This window comes from Hyposmocoma kahamanoa, unplaced genomic scaffold (assembly GCF_003589595.1).
Source record: "Hyposmocoma kahamanoa isolate Upper Pololo Valley unplaced genomic scaffold, ASM358959v1 78, whole genome shotgun sequence".
NCBI lineage: Eukaryota > Metazoa > Arthropoda > Insecta > Lepidoptera > Cosmopterigidae > Hyposmocoma > Hyposmocoma kahamanoa.
Window position 1 is genome coordinate 5,798,120 of NW_020653945.1, and position 14,161 is coordinate 5,812,280.

At 34.3% G+C, this 14,161-nt stretch overlaps 1 protein-coding gene across 3 annotated transcripts in view; it reads right to left on the reverse strand.

Moving 5' to 3' along the window:
- LOC113233328 (proline-rich protein 36) overlaps window positions 1-11,177 on the reverse strand; it is a 138,092-nt gene extending 126,915 nt beyond the window's left edge. For all 3 annotated transcript variants that reach the window (XM_026468423.1, XM_026468424.1, XM_026468422.1), the window contains exon 1: window positions 11,159-11,177. In XM_026468423.1, coding sequence (XP_026324208.1) covers window positions 11,159-11,162 — 4 coding nt within the window. In that variant the 5' untranslated portion in view covers window positions 11,163-11,177. The remainder of the gene's footprint in view (window positions 1-11,158) is intronic.
- Window positions 11,178-14,161: the final 2,984 nt, after the last annotated feature.

Below are 14,161 nucleotides of genomic sequence, written 5' to 3' on the forward strand. Positions count from 1 at the left end.
TAGAGCGGGCCATCTCACGTGCTATTAATTATAGAACTGAAGTGGTCGTTCGATGTTTAAAAATGACGTCAAATACCTGTCGTGTTTATAGTTGTTTGTGGTAGTTTTAACAAGATTATCTCAAGTTCAGAATTGTTCTGTATTTCATTTATATTTTATAATCATATTCCATAATCAAGATCCCAATCAGCGATGCTGGTATAAAAATATCGATACGTAAGCCCTTACTGCATTTGACAAAGGTTATACTAACATACTGTAACGTCCACCTTTTTTTTAAATTATGTTTACAACCTGTAAGACAATTAAATTAATAGTGTAAAAACCCTGCGCTCCGGGAGAAGTGTAGGCGTTTACTCGTCGAATATGCGAGAATTGCCTATTTGCTCTTATCATAATCGTATAATACTAGTACAAAAAGTCTTTATTATAGTAATTTGGTAAATAAAAGTTCAAATTAATTAAAATTTTCTTGCATAACACACTAAAGAGAAATTTATATCGCAAAGTGAAGACTGTCGCAATCTGTCGTCCATGGGAAAGCTCAGAACAATGTGACAAGAAGTCAAAAGAAACGTACACGATACGATCGCAATCACATTGTACCGACAAACATGCGTTTCTTTTTAATCCTCGTTTGATGAGTGTTTTAGACGCATTTCTAAAGGAAAAGTTTGTATCGAGATGTCAGGGCCTTTACATATAGAAGCAGTAGAGCTCCCGAAAGTGTTCGTCCAGGGAAGTACTGCCACCTTACCTATTTCTGCTGCCAAGCAGTAATGTAAGCATTACGTACCATTCCTTTCCTGTACGTATGGCAACCATCGGCGAGTACCTTACGTCGACTGGCAAATCTTTTCACCACAATGTTAAGCATTACAATGTATGCCATCGATACGATAAGAAGATTATAGAAGGAAAAACAATCTAGAAACGTGTGTGTGTAAAATTCGGTGACGTTGAGCTTTGAGCCCAAGTAATTTTTTTGCAAATAACGATAACTCCAATGAGCACTACGCCAACTTAATTTTTGGACCTGTTCTGTTTTTTGTTTCTTTATATTTTTGCACAAAATTAGTTTGTTTTTCGAATTTTGTATTTTGTTTCTTTTTTTTTTGACAAAATTCGGGAACCACAGTATTAGTAAATAAATATGGCTGTTTACAAAAATGAGAGAAAAGGACCAAAAAATAAAGTTGCCGTAATTCAAGACAAATCTGACAAAACGAAACACGTCATAAATGTCAAGTTCTAGATCGTGTCTACAAAATTTCGTTTTGTTTTTATGGAACGCGCTCACTTAAGTGTGTTCTTAAGGTACGTAAGTAATTGGTTCCAAAGTAAACCTATCTATCTGGTTTGTTTTGCCCTGAAGGCTACAATAATGAGTTTACAGCGAGCAATTTCCTCTTATCTAAAGTATAACATGCTATTAAAACTCAGTACACAAAATAAAACCATATTAAAAAATGTTTGTTTTCAAAGTTAGGATCATTCGAGGCTGCGAGTCAAGAACAAAGTACTTGTGAATAATTCCTTACCATCTTTATCGCTGGAAGAAAATCATGTACTAACGCACTTGCGCATTTTTAACGCATTTGCGTTAAAAATGCGCAAGTTTTGGTAGTTTTCGAGATATTGGCACCTAATGATTTTTTTCTTTGAAAAATGTGTTATTGATTTTGTTTAATAATAAAACCCAATATAAATATGATACAAAAAACCGCTTATAGGGGGTTGTAGATGTCTCGCTGATTAAAAATGTGTTCATATTATGCGAGATATTTTGCCAAAAATGTCGATTATGATGTATTAATTTTTTATTGAATTGATATTCAATTTTTTTTATCGGAAATTACTCCACTAGTTTGTTATAATTATTAATACAAAAATTCGAACCGACGTCTTCTAGCATACCGTGCCTGGCGCTATACCAACTAAGCCACGGAACGAACCAGCGGACCGCACGAATTTTTCTATGTGCTTGTTGTCGTGTCTTTGTATTTGGTTTTTCAATGACTTCTTAGCCGTAGCGCCATCTATGAAAATATTTCGATTTATGATGTATTAGTTATGATACGGAGAGCAGAACTACTTCTTTGTCTTTATTCACATAGGAGTAGAATGGGTTTAAAAATTTTACATCTGACTCCGAACGTTACTTGGCTTTAAAGACTACATTTACATTTATATATTACACGATGACATTTCATTGCACTCATGTTATCTACTAATGGATTTCAAATGCCAGCAGTTTATAATTATTAAGTAGTTCAACTAAAATTAGGAGGGTATACAGTATAAGGGTGCGTACACGTATACTGCACGCGTGCTGTATGTTAATATATATAAAAAAAAAAAAAAAAAAAAAAAAAAAAAAATAATATATGTGGCAGAAGAGCATCGTCACCCTGAGACGTAAATTGAGTCCCACGTATCTGTAATTTCACCGGCACCCTTCTAAACAGGAACACAGTAATGTTCACATTACTGCTTGGCGGTCGAAATAAGTATAATTTAATAATATGTTATAAATAGCTACTCAATGTCTTGTATTGTTTTCTCGAGCGTTACCTAGAAAATCTATTTCTGCTAAGGAATTGCGTTTATTGTTACTGAAGACATGAAAATTAGAACAGTGGTATGTACGTTTTTATTTGAAATTCAATATATGTAAATAAAATCTATAAACATATATGTACTAAGATTTCATTTTTAATTCATTTTATTTATTTATTTTTTGTTATTCTATTTTATTTTTGTTTTAATTTATTTTATCTTTTTTAAAATTTCTTATTTCTTATTTATTATTGTGTTGTGGCGTTATGTAACAAATGGTTTCTATTCTATTATATTCTAAACAGAACGGTTTTTTAATGTTTTTTTTTCTTATCTAAATCGCGTATATTTGGTTTTTCTAACCAACCGATGTCGCAGGGTCGCACTATGGGAAACCGCCTAAGAGAGCCATGCCATAAATGGTTTTCTCAAAAGTCTGCTAGATCCATGTATTGTAGTCTGGAGATACATGTATTGTACCTCAAATTAAAGCTAAAAGAATAATCTATACAAATATATATCATTTAAACTTCTGTATGATACTATTACATATCATAGAGCAGCCAAATATGCGGAATAAAAAAATGTTTAAAATAATTTAAAATTTGTGATTTGTTCAATATGAATTTACAGTGACATAGCAATAGTAATAATATAAGTGTTATACCATTTTGGAATGCTGAAAATATGTACTTTTTTCTGAAGTACATGTATATAATCTGCTCTCGTAAATATACCCATCAGCTATGTACGTCTCGTGATATGCTAATTTTGCTTATCTTTAATATTCAATTAGAGTTTTGACTGTTGCCGAAATTTGCCGATGCTCTATGCTCTATTGTTTCATAGGAAAACTAACTAATTTATATTAGAAGAAAAAAAAAACTTGCGGTGTCCTTGCGTAACATATGTCAATCTATTAAAACGTGAACTTAGGAAATTTTGTTCTTACTATGCTAACGAAGAGTAATTTTTATTAGTTGATATGGCTTTTATGTTATATTGTATACAATGTAACATAGGTAGGTAACATATATAGAATTTCTCACCGTACTTTTGTTCATGTATAAAATTTACTATGATAAAATTATCGAAAACCGCACATGGTGGTAGATAGCTTTTATCAAACCGTTTCACACGCGCGCTTCACATCAATATTATGTATAAATAGCGCATTTTTATAACAAAAAATATACTTCTTCACTTATTATTGTTGTTACTGAAAGTGTACCTAATCACTTTTCTGCCATGAGTGAATTTTCCTGCACTAGACGCGACTTATGTCTCGTGTTAATTGAAAGTGATATGAATTATGTTGTTTCTACCACAAATTATATACGCGATAATTATAATGAATATAGCCAAACATTGCAAAGATTATTGCAAGTATTCAAAAAAATCTAATTTCTCAATTTCGTCAACGCTTCACCAAATCTGGTAGAAAAAAGAACAATTCTTAAGCCAAAATAGTGCGTGGTTGGATGATATATTCACCGTGAATCTTGAAGACTCTACTTGCGAATCTGAACCTTCTTCATCGACAGAAAAGCGAGGACGATCTCCTAAAACCTACGTAGACAGTTCATCATTTAGCCATACGACGCCCACTGCTGGGCTGGACAGTTCAGAGAGAACAAAAAACGGAAAAATAAGGAATTACTTGAAAATTGTGCTCTTGATTTTATACTAAATTCCTACCTTCAGGGTCTGCAATCTAATGGTGAAACAGACGAAGCATTCATTGTTGACAGTTTACGGGTACTGCCGGTAGAAAAAAAAATGAAATACGCTACAATCTTTTAAATGATCCAGGCTTACTCTAAGGATGAAGCTCTCAGCATTTTTATAGAGTTGGATCTGAACAAGTCACAATATGAAATCATGAGAAATTGTTTAATCTCAAAGAATTGCTTCTTGTTTCCATCTTACAAATCAATTCAGGAAGCTAAACGAACCTATCCACCAGAATCTAGCATAGAAATCAATAACATCATGGCAAAAATAAAACTGCAAGATCTTTTGGATCACACTACAGCAAGAATCCTGAAAATCAATGGCGTTCACATAGTTGGTTTAACCCACTTAATGTTATATTCGAAATGGGGCTGTGATGGATCAAGCGGACAAAGCGAGTACAAGCAAGTCCTGCCTGAAGAGACTGAATAAGTTTCCGATGCAAATTTATTTATATCTTCAATAGTGCCCCTGAAACTTGTTGATATTAATACTAATGAAACTGTGTGGGAAAATCCGGTTCCATCATCAGTGACATTTTGTCGCCCGATTTTAATCGAATTTTCTAAAGAGACACCCGAGAAGACTACAAGTGTAGCTGCTGAAATTAATGCTCAAATAGCCACTCTTACTCCGACCGTAATTAACAAATATGGTGAAGGTGTTGAAATCACGCATACATTATTTTTAACAATGGTTGATGGAAAAGTGGTTCATGTTTTGTCAGAGACTTGATCAGGCGCTGTATGTACCATTTGTGGCGCAAGACCTACAGAGATGAATAATTTAGAAAATGTACAAAAGAAACCTATTGACGAAAGTTCCTATTAATATGGCCTTTTCACTTTACATTGTTGGATCAGATTCATAGAACTAATTTTACATATATCTTACAATCTGAACTTTGAGAAATGGTCTGCTACAACAACAGAGAACAAAGACTTGAAAAAACAAAAGAAAAGTTATGTGCAAAGGAAGTTTCGAGAAGAACTTAGTTTAAATATAGATAAACCTAAGCAAGTAAGTGGAAATACTAATGATGGAATACAGCTAGGAGATTTTTTCAAAATTATGTTTGTACATCAGAAATTACTGGTGTGGATGAGGGATTGATACGACGATTTTATGTTATACTTCAAGTTATGCCAAGCGGAAAAGTTATTGAAGTCACGAAATTTGGACAATACGCACTCGAGACAGCGCAACTATATATTAACAAATATAAGTGGTATTATATGCCATCCTCTGTGCATAGTCTTAATTCACGGGGAAAGTGTAATTCGGCATTATTCTGTGTTACCGATTGGACTACTCTCGGAAGATGCTGAAGAGTCAAGGAACAAAAAGATTATAAACGTTTCAGACTTCATCATGCTAGAAAATGCTCTAGAGTAGCCACTAATGAAGACATCTTACACACACTTTTGTACACTTCGGACCCTTACATAACTAGTCTTAGAAAACCTTATAAGAAATCTATAGAGCTTCTAGATGAAGCTTTGGAGCTCCTAGGTGAATTTTAAAATACTTTAAGCTTTTAATTTAATTAAATTGTTTAATTACAATTACTTTAAGATAATAAATTTTTTATTTTTTATTGAATTGATATTCAATTATTTTTTGTGAAATTACTCCACTAATTTGTTATAATTATTAATACAAACATGTTTAATTTTATTATTTGTAAGTAAACATAGTTTATTTGCTTTAAAGATTGATGTTAGTTTATATACATTTTTTTTTTCTTCAGATATTTTTTATAGCTATTCAATGTCAAAGAATCATTTATAGCATAGGTAAAATAAATTACACTTGAAAATGTCATTTTATAAGCTACTGTTCGTTCACTATGCTGCCTTTCATGAGAAGAAAGATCTCTAGCGAATGCTCTTTTCAAATAAACTTATATGCTACTGAATACACTTTGAATCAAATTTGAGCAGAATCTAGACCCATATCGTCTTTCCACACATTTTTATCTAACACATAGTATTCAATTTTGTAGTATGAACTTTGTAATTGCTTTTGCTTTCTTTTTTATTAAGTCCAGTTATTAAAAATATTCAGTTTAAAAAAGGTTTAAAAAGTTAAGTTATTAAAAATATGTTAATACCTACAAAATGTATATTAATTAAAAGTACATATATTGAAGAATATCCAAAAAAAATCACGATTATAGACTTATGACATGAAAATTACTCAATCTCCCCATAGTGGGTCGGTACCCTCACTTAGATATCACTTAGGTATCCACTATTTGTATACCACTTAGTACAAATAGTGGATACCTAAGTGAGAGCACCTACTGTGCAGCTCCCATAGTCACGATGTTTCATCTCCAATGTGTAGTCATCGCGAAATCCTGCTATGAGAACTCGATACGTTATTGCATATGAATTAGAGTTCATCATCTTTATTCGTTTTTTCATAATCGGTACATAGACTGCAGTTAAAATTTATAGGGCATACCAATCTTGATCTAAAGGTAGGCACTTAACGCGTACATAGCTAATTACTGGAAAGCGTACCGACGCAAGTGTTATTACAGCGTTTTGCTGCTGCACAGAGCGCGTGCGCCGTGGATGGGGCAATGTGAAAATCGTTTTTAAAGGTTTTTTTTTAAGAACTTGGTCATGGTACGTAGACATGATAATCTTAAATTCTCTCTTACAGTAATATATCATTTCAATATTCTTTCCGCACACTACACTCTGAGTTTGGATTAGATACACAACAAAAGTGTCTAGGGATCATAGTATTTTTTATTTTCTTATTTAAAAAAAAAATTAAGTTAAATAAAAATATCTTTATAAATTTATTAAATTATTTGTTTAGTTACTTACTATTTAAATTATGAAATTGACTAACAATATCGTGGTGTTAATTTTTGTTTTATTCAAAACCCTGTTTTCAGTAACTGGCGATAATGTGCTTGATTCCTAGACCTTATGTGTACGTTACATATCGGGCTTTAGAAAAAGACGATCGGTTGATTTCGGCTTTGCGTCGTCCTTTTCACTCCAATACATAGGACTCAAGACAACACAACTGTTTCACAAGTAACTCTACTGCTACTAAAAACTGGGTAATATAATTATCTTTCTTAGAGGCGGTTACACACGGCGCGATGCCAACGCGATGCAATAACTAATTGTCTACCCTTACGCGGGACTTTAAACAGCGATACAAACGTGCGATTGCATCGTTACACTTGTCATTTATAAGCGATAGAATCGCAATCGCACGTTTTCATCGATGCAATCGCCTATAAGTATAAATCGCAAGTGTAGCGATGCAATTGCGCGTTTTAAGGACGCGCGATTGTAACCACTCTTAAGTACTTAGTAGTAGTTATTGCTTTATGATTTAAACACAAATAACAAAAGTACATGCAATAAGCACTAAATCCTTAACAAAAAAACCGTACCTATCAAATCACAAAACCGAATACATATGCAACTCTATGTTCATACTCAAAAGCGTCTAAGCTTACACTTTTACATCTCTACTGTTATTCGTACTCAATCACGTGCAACAATTTCGCTTGACCAAAAAGAATCTAAAATACATTGACCGAATTGCACTTCCTGTACTTTCTTATGAGTCGATGTAGTACTACAAGCAAACAGGTGCACTCAAATGCAAAATTGAATTGTGTCTACAAACAACTGTGAACAAAAGTCTACATTTTTTAATATGGCTGCCATATAAGTGTTTTTTTTTTCGTTAAAAATAGCTGCCGAAGAAGATTTTCTCTGATTCGGCTGAAAATTGGCATGTGGCAAAGGAAGACCTCTAGAAGTGCCGAATAATAATTTGTGCTCAAAATTAGTTTTTCGCCATTTTCAAATACGGCCATCATAGAAGCGTTGGGTGACGGCAGAAAAAAAATTGCTCAGATCCCTTTGAAAATTGGCATATGGGGGTCTCTATGAGTGCTTGATAATAATTTGTGATCGAAATTGGTTTTTCGTCATTTTTGAACATGGCCGCCAAAGAAGCGTTTATAAAAATTAGCTCTAATTCAACTGAAAATCGGTATTTGGAGGTCTTTATAGGTTTTTGATAATAATTTGCGGTCAAAATTTATTTTTCGCCTTTTTTCAATATGGCTACCATACAAACTCTTTTAGCGGCAGATAAAAATTTGCTCTAATTCGATTGAAAATGGACATGTCGGGGTCTCTATGAGTGTTTAATAATAATTAGCGGTCAAAATTTACTTTTCGCCATTTTTCGCTATGGCTGCCATACAAGCTTTTTTGGCGATAGATAAAAATGTCTTCTAATTCGACTGAAAATGGCTTGTCTTCAATCGTAATTTGGGGTAAAAATTTTGTTTTCGCCGTTTTTCGATATAGCCGTAATTTTTTATGTAAATAGCTGTCGTAAAAACTTGCCTTGCTCGGACTGAAAATTGGCACGAAAAGATTTCTAAGAAATATATTTTCGCTATTTTTAAATATGGGCGCCACTAAAGATCTATCTAAATTTTTTTGAAACAAAGTTGTAAGTGCAGAGGCCATAGGCCGAGGTCCGAGGAGGGCGAAGCCCGAAGCGTCTGCACGCCATCGCATGGAGGTAATTTACGGAGGCGTAATGGATTACGAGTACAAGATCTCACACATGTAAAAATGTAAGGCATACTTCCAAGGCATTGTTGTATCTCAACCGTCTCTCTGTTAGATTTCATTTTCCAGTACTTAGTGGGAAAAAATGCCAAACTACTGCCGAATTTCCTGTAGTATAAATACCAAAACAACGATAACCCAGAATACTCAGACCAAAACCAACTTAGAAATGTTCGTTTCTTAAATTGGCCCAAATCGGGAACCAACCTCCTCATCAAGCGCTCATAGTACTAACTGCTGTGCCACGGAAGAGCTGAGCACACCTCGTAAACTGAAACCGACCACGCGCCGCAGGCCGAGCCCGACCCCACCGTAGGTGGGGTACAGGACTCGTTTATTATACAATACGACCGACAAATCAATTTGAATAAACTTTGTTAGATAATCTGTCGATAAAAATAGGAGCTAAAAGATCGCGTCGCTTCTCTATGACGAAAAAACAGTCCATGAAGTACTGCTTTTTTGTCTATAGTTGCCTGTTAGTAAATAGGGAACTTCATAGGCATGCTTATGTCAAATGTTCGAATGTTTTCAAATATTTATTTTATTATTTATGTAATCGATAAATTGAATCAATCAATTGTGAAAAAATTTCATAAAACAGAAAATTAGCAATTAATGTAAAAAATTGTACGGAATGTAAATCCACCCTTGGCTAGACTGGATGCAGCAGGGATTTTTTTGCATGTTTGTATAGCGCAAGACGACATGTTTCGTGGAGTACTTGACGCGGTGAATTCGATAACGGAGATGAAAGAACATCGATTTGAAAGTATTGTCTATTGTGCGATAGTTGTTTTGTGCTTGTACCTTGACAGAGGGGATTGCCTATCGATGACGCCTCCAGTCCTATATGCTCTAAAGTATTGTTAAACAATGATTGAGATTCAAAATTATATATTGTTAAATCTTGGTTGAACCGAAAATATCCTTTACATATCGACTTCTTAGGTTTTCGTAATTGCTACACATTGAAATAAATCGGGTAAAGTTTTTTTTTTTTTTAATTAAAAAACCAACCTTTGGACTCTTTCCTGGTCCTATGGTCACGGCTGGCAAATATACGTGATTTAAATCTGAAATAATACAATTTTTATTTTACTCAAAACTTTGTGAAAATATTAGAAGATCTATTTGCCAAGTTTTATTGAAAACAATCGCGAAAATGTAAGAACTCGATATACATATACTGTTATAACACAATTATGTGGGTTTATGAAATGATATATTCGCAGACTGCGGAGTTTATTCGACATTCAATTAAGTTCGACAAACCCCAGATCCTGCAAAAGAAGTCAATTTTTTACCCAGGGTGCTGCGAGAAACCATGGAAATTAAAAAAACATCCTAATTCCAACAGGGAAGACGGTTTCTCCGCACAAATATCCTATATAATTGACGACCGCGCTGGCCTAACGGTTTATACAATCGGCGTCGTCCTCATCCGGAGGGAGGTCCCGACATCGATTCCCGGTAGGACATTTTTGGGGAATGACCTTTTTTTAAGCTGGTTCTGGTCTGGATGTTCTGGAAAGTGCCCCAGAGTGAATTCCGTTGCTCTGGTACTCATAGTACACGGAATTCCCTAGTTTGACACCATTAGCGCCCAGTTACACCAGGAGAAAGTTTTGGCAACCGCCCAGTCACCACGCTTTCGTGTACATTAATGGCAAATCTGAATTCTATTTACTAGGCAACAACATTTTAATTCCTCTGAATAACACACACGCGCGGTCGTCGCGCGGGCCGCCGCGTAGACCATATTCAAGCCAGACTTACCAGCGTGTCCGGGACACTCATTTAAGTTCAAACGTAAAAGCTAAATAAATAGAGTGTATTTTGCCACGAAAGTTAAACATCCGTTCTCGGTGACTGCGATGAAATTCGTGTCGATGAAATACCCCTTAGTGTTGTCTTACTATTATTATTCACTGTTGACAATTTACATATATAAAGGCATCAAGACATGTTCTATGATTACTCATATATTTGTGGTGGTTTACGTAAGAATCGATGATCACGCTATTGATGAATAACCAAGAAACAAGAGTTTTGGTGGGAGTTAGTAAATTTTTTTGCAAATTGTATTTCACGTCCAGTAATATTGTAAAGCTATTCACTAATGGATCGAGTTATTATATTAAAACATTCTATAATAATTCTAAAACATGTTAAAGCATGCACACACGTGATGTTGCACAGTGTTTTTTTTTTAGTATATAATCCATACTCACACATTGTGTACGATCTCCTTTCGTATTATGTTAATTCACATTTCATAAATTTCACTTCAATTTTCCACTGATTAGCACCTTTATATCACTTATGGTGTCCGATGAAATGTCCTAAAGATTATTACGAACTATCTGAAAACGTAAAATTTGTAGAATATAGAAATTATTATAAATCACAAGATGCGTGTTAGTCATTTTGATAATGCTTCTCATCATTCACACAAACAATTGAAAATCAAAACATGCACACAATAAAAATTTCATTGTCAAATTTAAATCGTTAAAGAGAAGCATTCATCTATAAAAAAATTCGTTCTTATTTACTAATTCATTAACATAGTTCGAATAAAAATTAAAATCTGGCATTATGACTTATACGCCTTAGCCTATCCCTAAGGACGAAACATTTTTCTTGTTTTTTACAAATGGATCTAATACTCATGTCTAAATAAAGAAAAATGATTATTATTATTATTATTATTATAACTTGTAGTACACAATACGGAATTATTGCGAAAGATTGTCACAAATTTATTTTATAAACAAGACAACACCTCGCACAATAAGCCGCAAGACTACCCGGTAGTCTTAAACAAAAACACACACTAAGTAACTCGAAGCAAAAAACATCCGCAAAACATGCACATTTGTCTTGCCTCCTTCTGGGTCACAGTTATTAAGAAACAAAACCCGTATAATGCGCTCTTTAGTTAACAATTACAGTAGAAGTAAGCGCGTGAATGAAATGAGTTGTGAATATTCGCGGTTTATTGAAAGTTTTTTATTTTTGTTTGCTCTCAGGAAATGTAAAGCCGTAAAGTAACCAGTCATAACCTTTAATAGTAACCGTTTGACCGAATCTGTTTTTCTTACTATTCTGAAATGATCAGTAGCAGAAAAGCACTTTTTGTGAAAGAGTTCGTCCAGGGAAGTTCTGCCACCTTACCTATTTCTGCCGCCAAACAGTAAAGTGAGCATTACTGCGTTCCTGTTTCGAAGGGTAAAGGTGCTGGTCAAATTACAGGCACATGGGACTTCTCAACTTATGTCTCAGGGTGTCGGACTCCCGCCATTGCGGCGGTGCCCCTCAGATATTTGTGATTTAAAGCTCTGAGTGCACTGCAACTGTTATGGACAGGCGTGTAGGTTACCATCAGGCGCACGACTCATTCGTCCCGTCACTTGATGTTATAAAAAAAGCACGGTTTATTGAAAGATTTTTCCCTCCGTTTTAGTAAGTATAAAGTCGTAAAGTAACCAGCCATAATATTGAAGAGTAACCGTGTAACCGAATCTGTTATTTGTTACTATTCTGAAATGATCATCATCACTATGGCCATTCCTTTACGTCTGTCGCACCTTGGACAACTACCTTGCGTCGATTGGCAAATGCTTTCACCACGTTCTATGGCTAGCATTATAGTGTATGCCACTGATACAGTAAGAAGAAAATCAGCAGGCTTAATTTCCTATTAGACGGCCTAAGTCCCGGCCTAGCGTCGCACAACGTTTGGAGGAGCACGATAAATAAAATATTAAAAATATCTTAGGCTTAAGAACGCCCAATCAAATCATTTATTTGCTACAAACATGGTGGTCAATATAACAAAGTAATATAGTGAATGCAAACATGTTTCGCCATAAATAAAATAGACGTGCAAAAAATTGGACGACACATGGTCAAATTAAATTATATAAAGTCAGGTACTTAAATATATTTACATTTTTTATATAATAATAATTATTGAAAAAATTGCCAAATACTATAATATACTATATATCCCTCAAGAATTCATATAATTTCGTCTTAAATAATTTTAATTTTTTTAAATTTTTTTTTAATTAATTGATTATATTTTCATCTTTGGTACTTCAAAAAGAAGTAATCTGTTAGGATTTCTGTAATTTCGAGGGTCAATCAACATTTTTAGAAAACAAATGTAAATTATTTTTTTACAAAATGCTAGGCCTCTTAAATATATATGGTAGGCATTGTAATCTTTAAGTCCGGCCCTGGTTATCAGTAAAAGGAACATTATTAACATATTTAAGTCTTTGAATATGTTATAATTTTGAATTAGGAATTTGAATGCCACACATAAAAATGATCCCGTCAACGAAAAAAAAAAATGTTTTTAGTGCTCTAGGTCGAGTGACGTAAAGCTATTTTAAGAAGAAGATGACAATGATAAGTGCTTGAATGTTTTTGTCCAGTTCAACCGTGGAATCGACACAGCAGAAAGGCAGGTGTCTTTTTCGTTGCGGTCACAATAACATAATATTCTAAGTAACAGGTGCCATTTTTGGAATTGTTGAGCGTTCTAGTTCGCGGGACGGGTTCATTATGTTTTTTGTATTTTTTTAATATTTTACAAAAGACTATCTCCCGCCAAGCTGGAAACAGTGGATTGGATCCTTTTTGTTTGCCTATGTCCAATTTATACTTATTTTCAGATATATTAAAGTTAATTTTCCGAAAGTTGACTTTGTCGATTACTGATGGTAGACAAAGTGTACTAAAGATATTTTGATCAAACACACTGAACGGTCCTCGGCCTCAGATTCGACCGACAAGGTTACAACCTGGTATAATAACGGTTCTATCTGATCACAGAAACACTCAACGTCTCATATCTCTCATACAAAACATAAACTCGTTGTGAGACTTCCAGGAACGCAAAATACAGCGTAAAGCACTTTACATTTTTTGCCATAGTAAAGTCCCGTCTGTTATATAAAAAATGCACAAAGACTGTGCGACTTGAAGTAATGGTTCGTTCACAAAGTTCTGTGACGTTGACATGTTACAAGACCCTGAGACCTTGGTAATGCTCCAGGCTAGATAGGCGCGTGTGAACCCGTCTTTATGCTTATTCATTGTGGTTTTGCCGGTATACGGTAGTGAATAAGCGAATTAATTGCAGTGCTTAAAATATATGTTTTTATCGAGTATGACACAACCTTAGTTAACTGTTACCATGCGTAGCCGAACGGTTACCATGC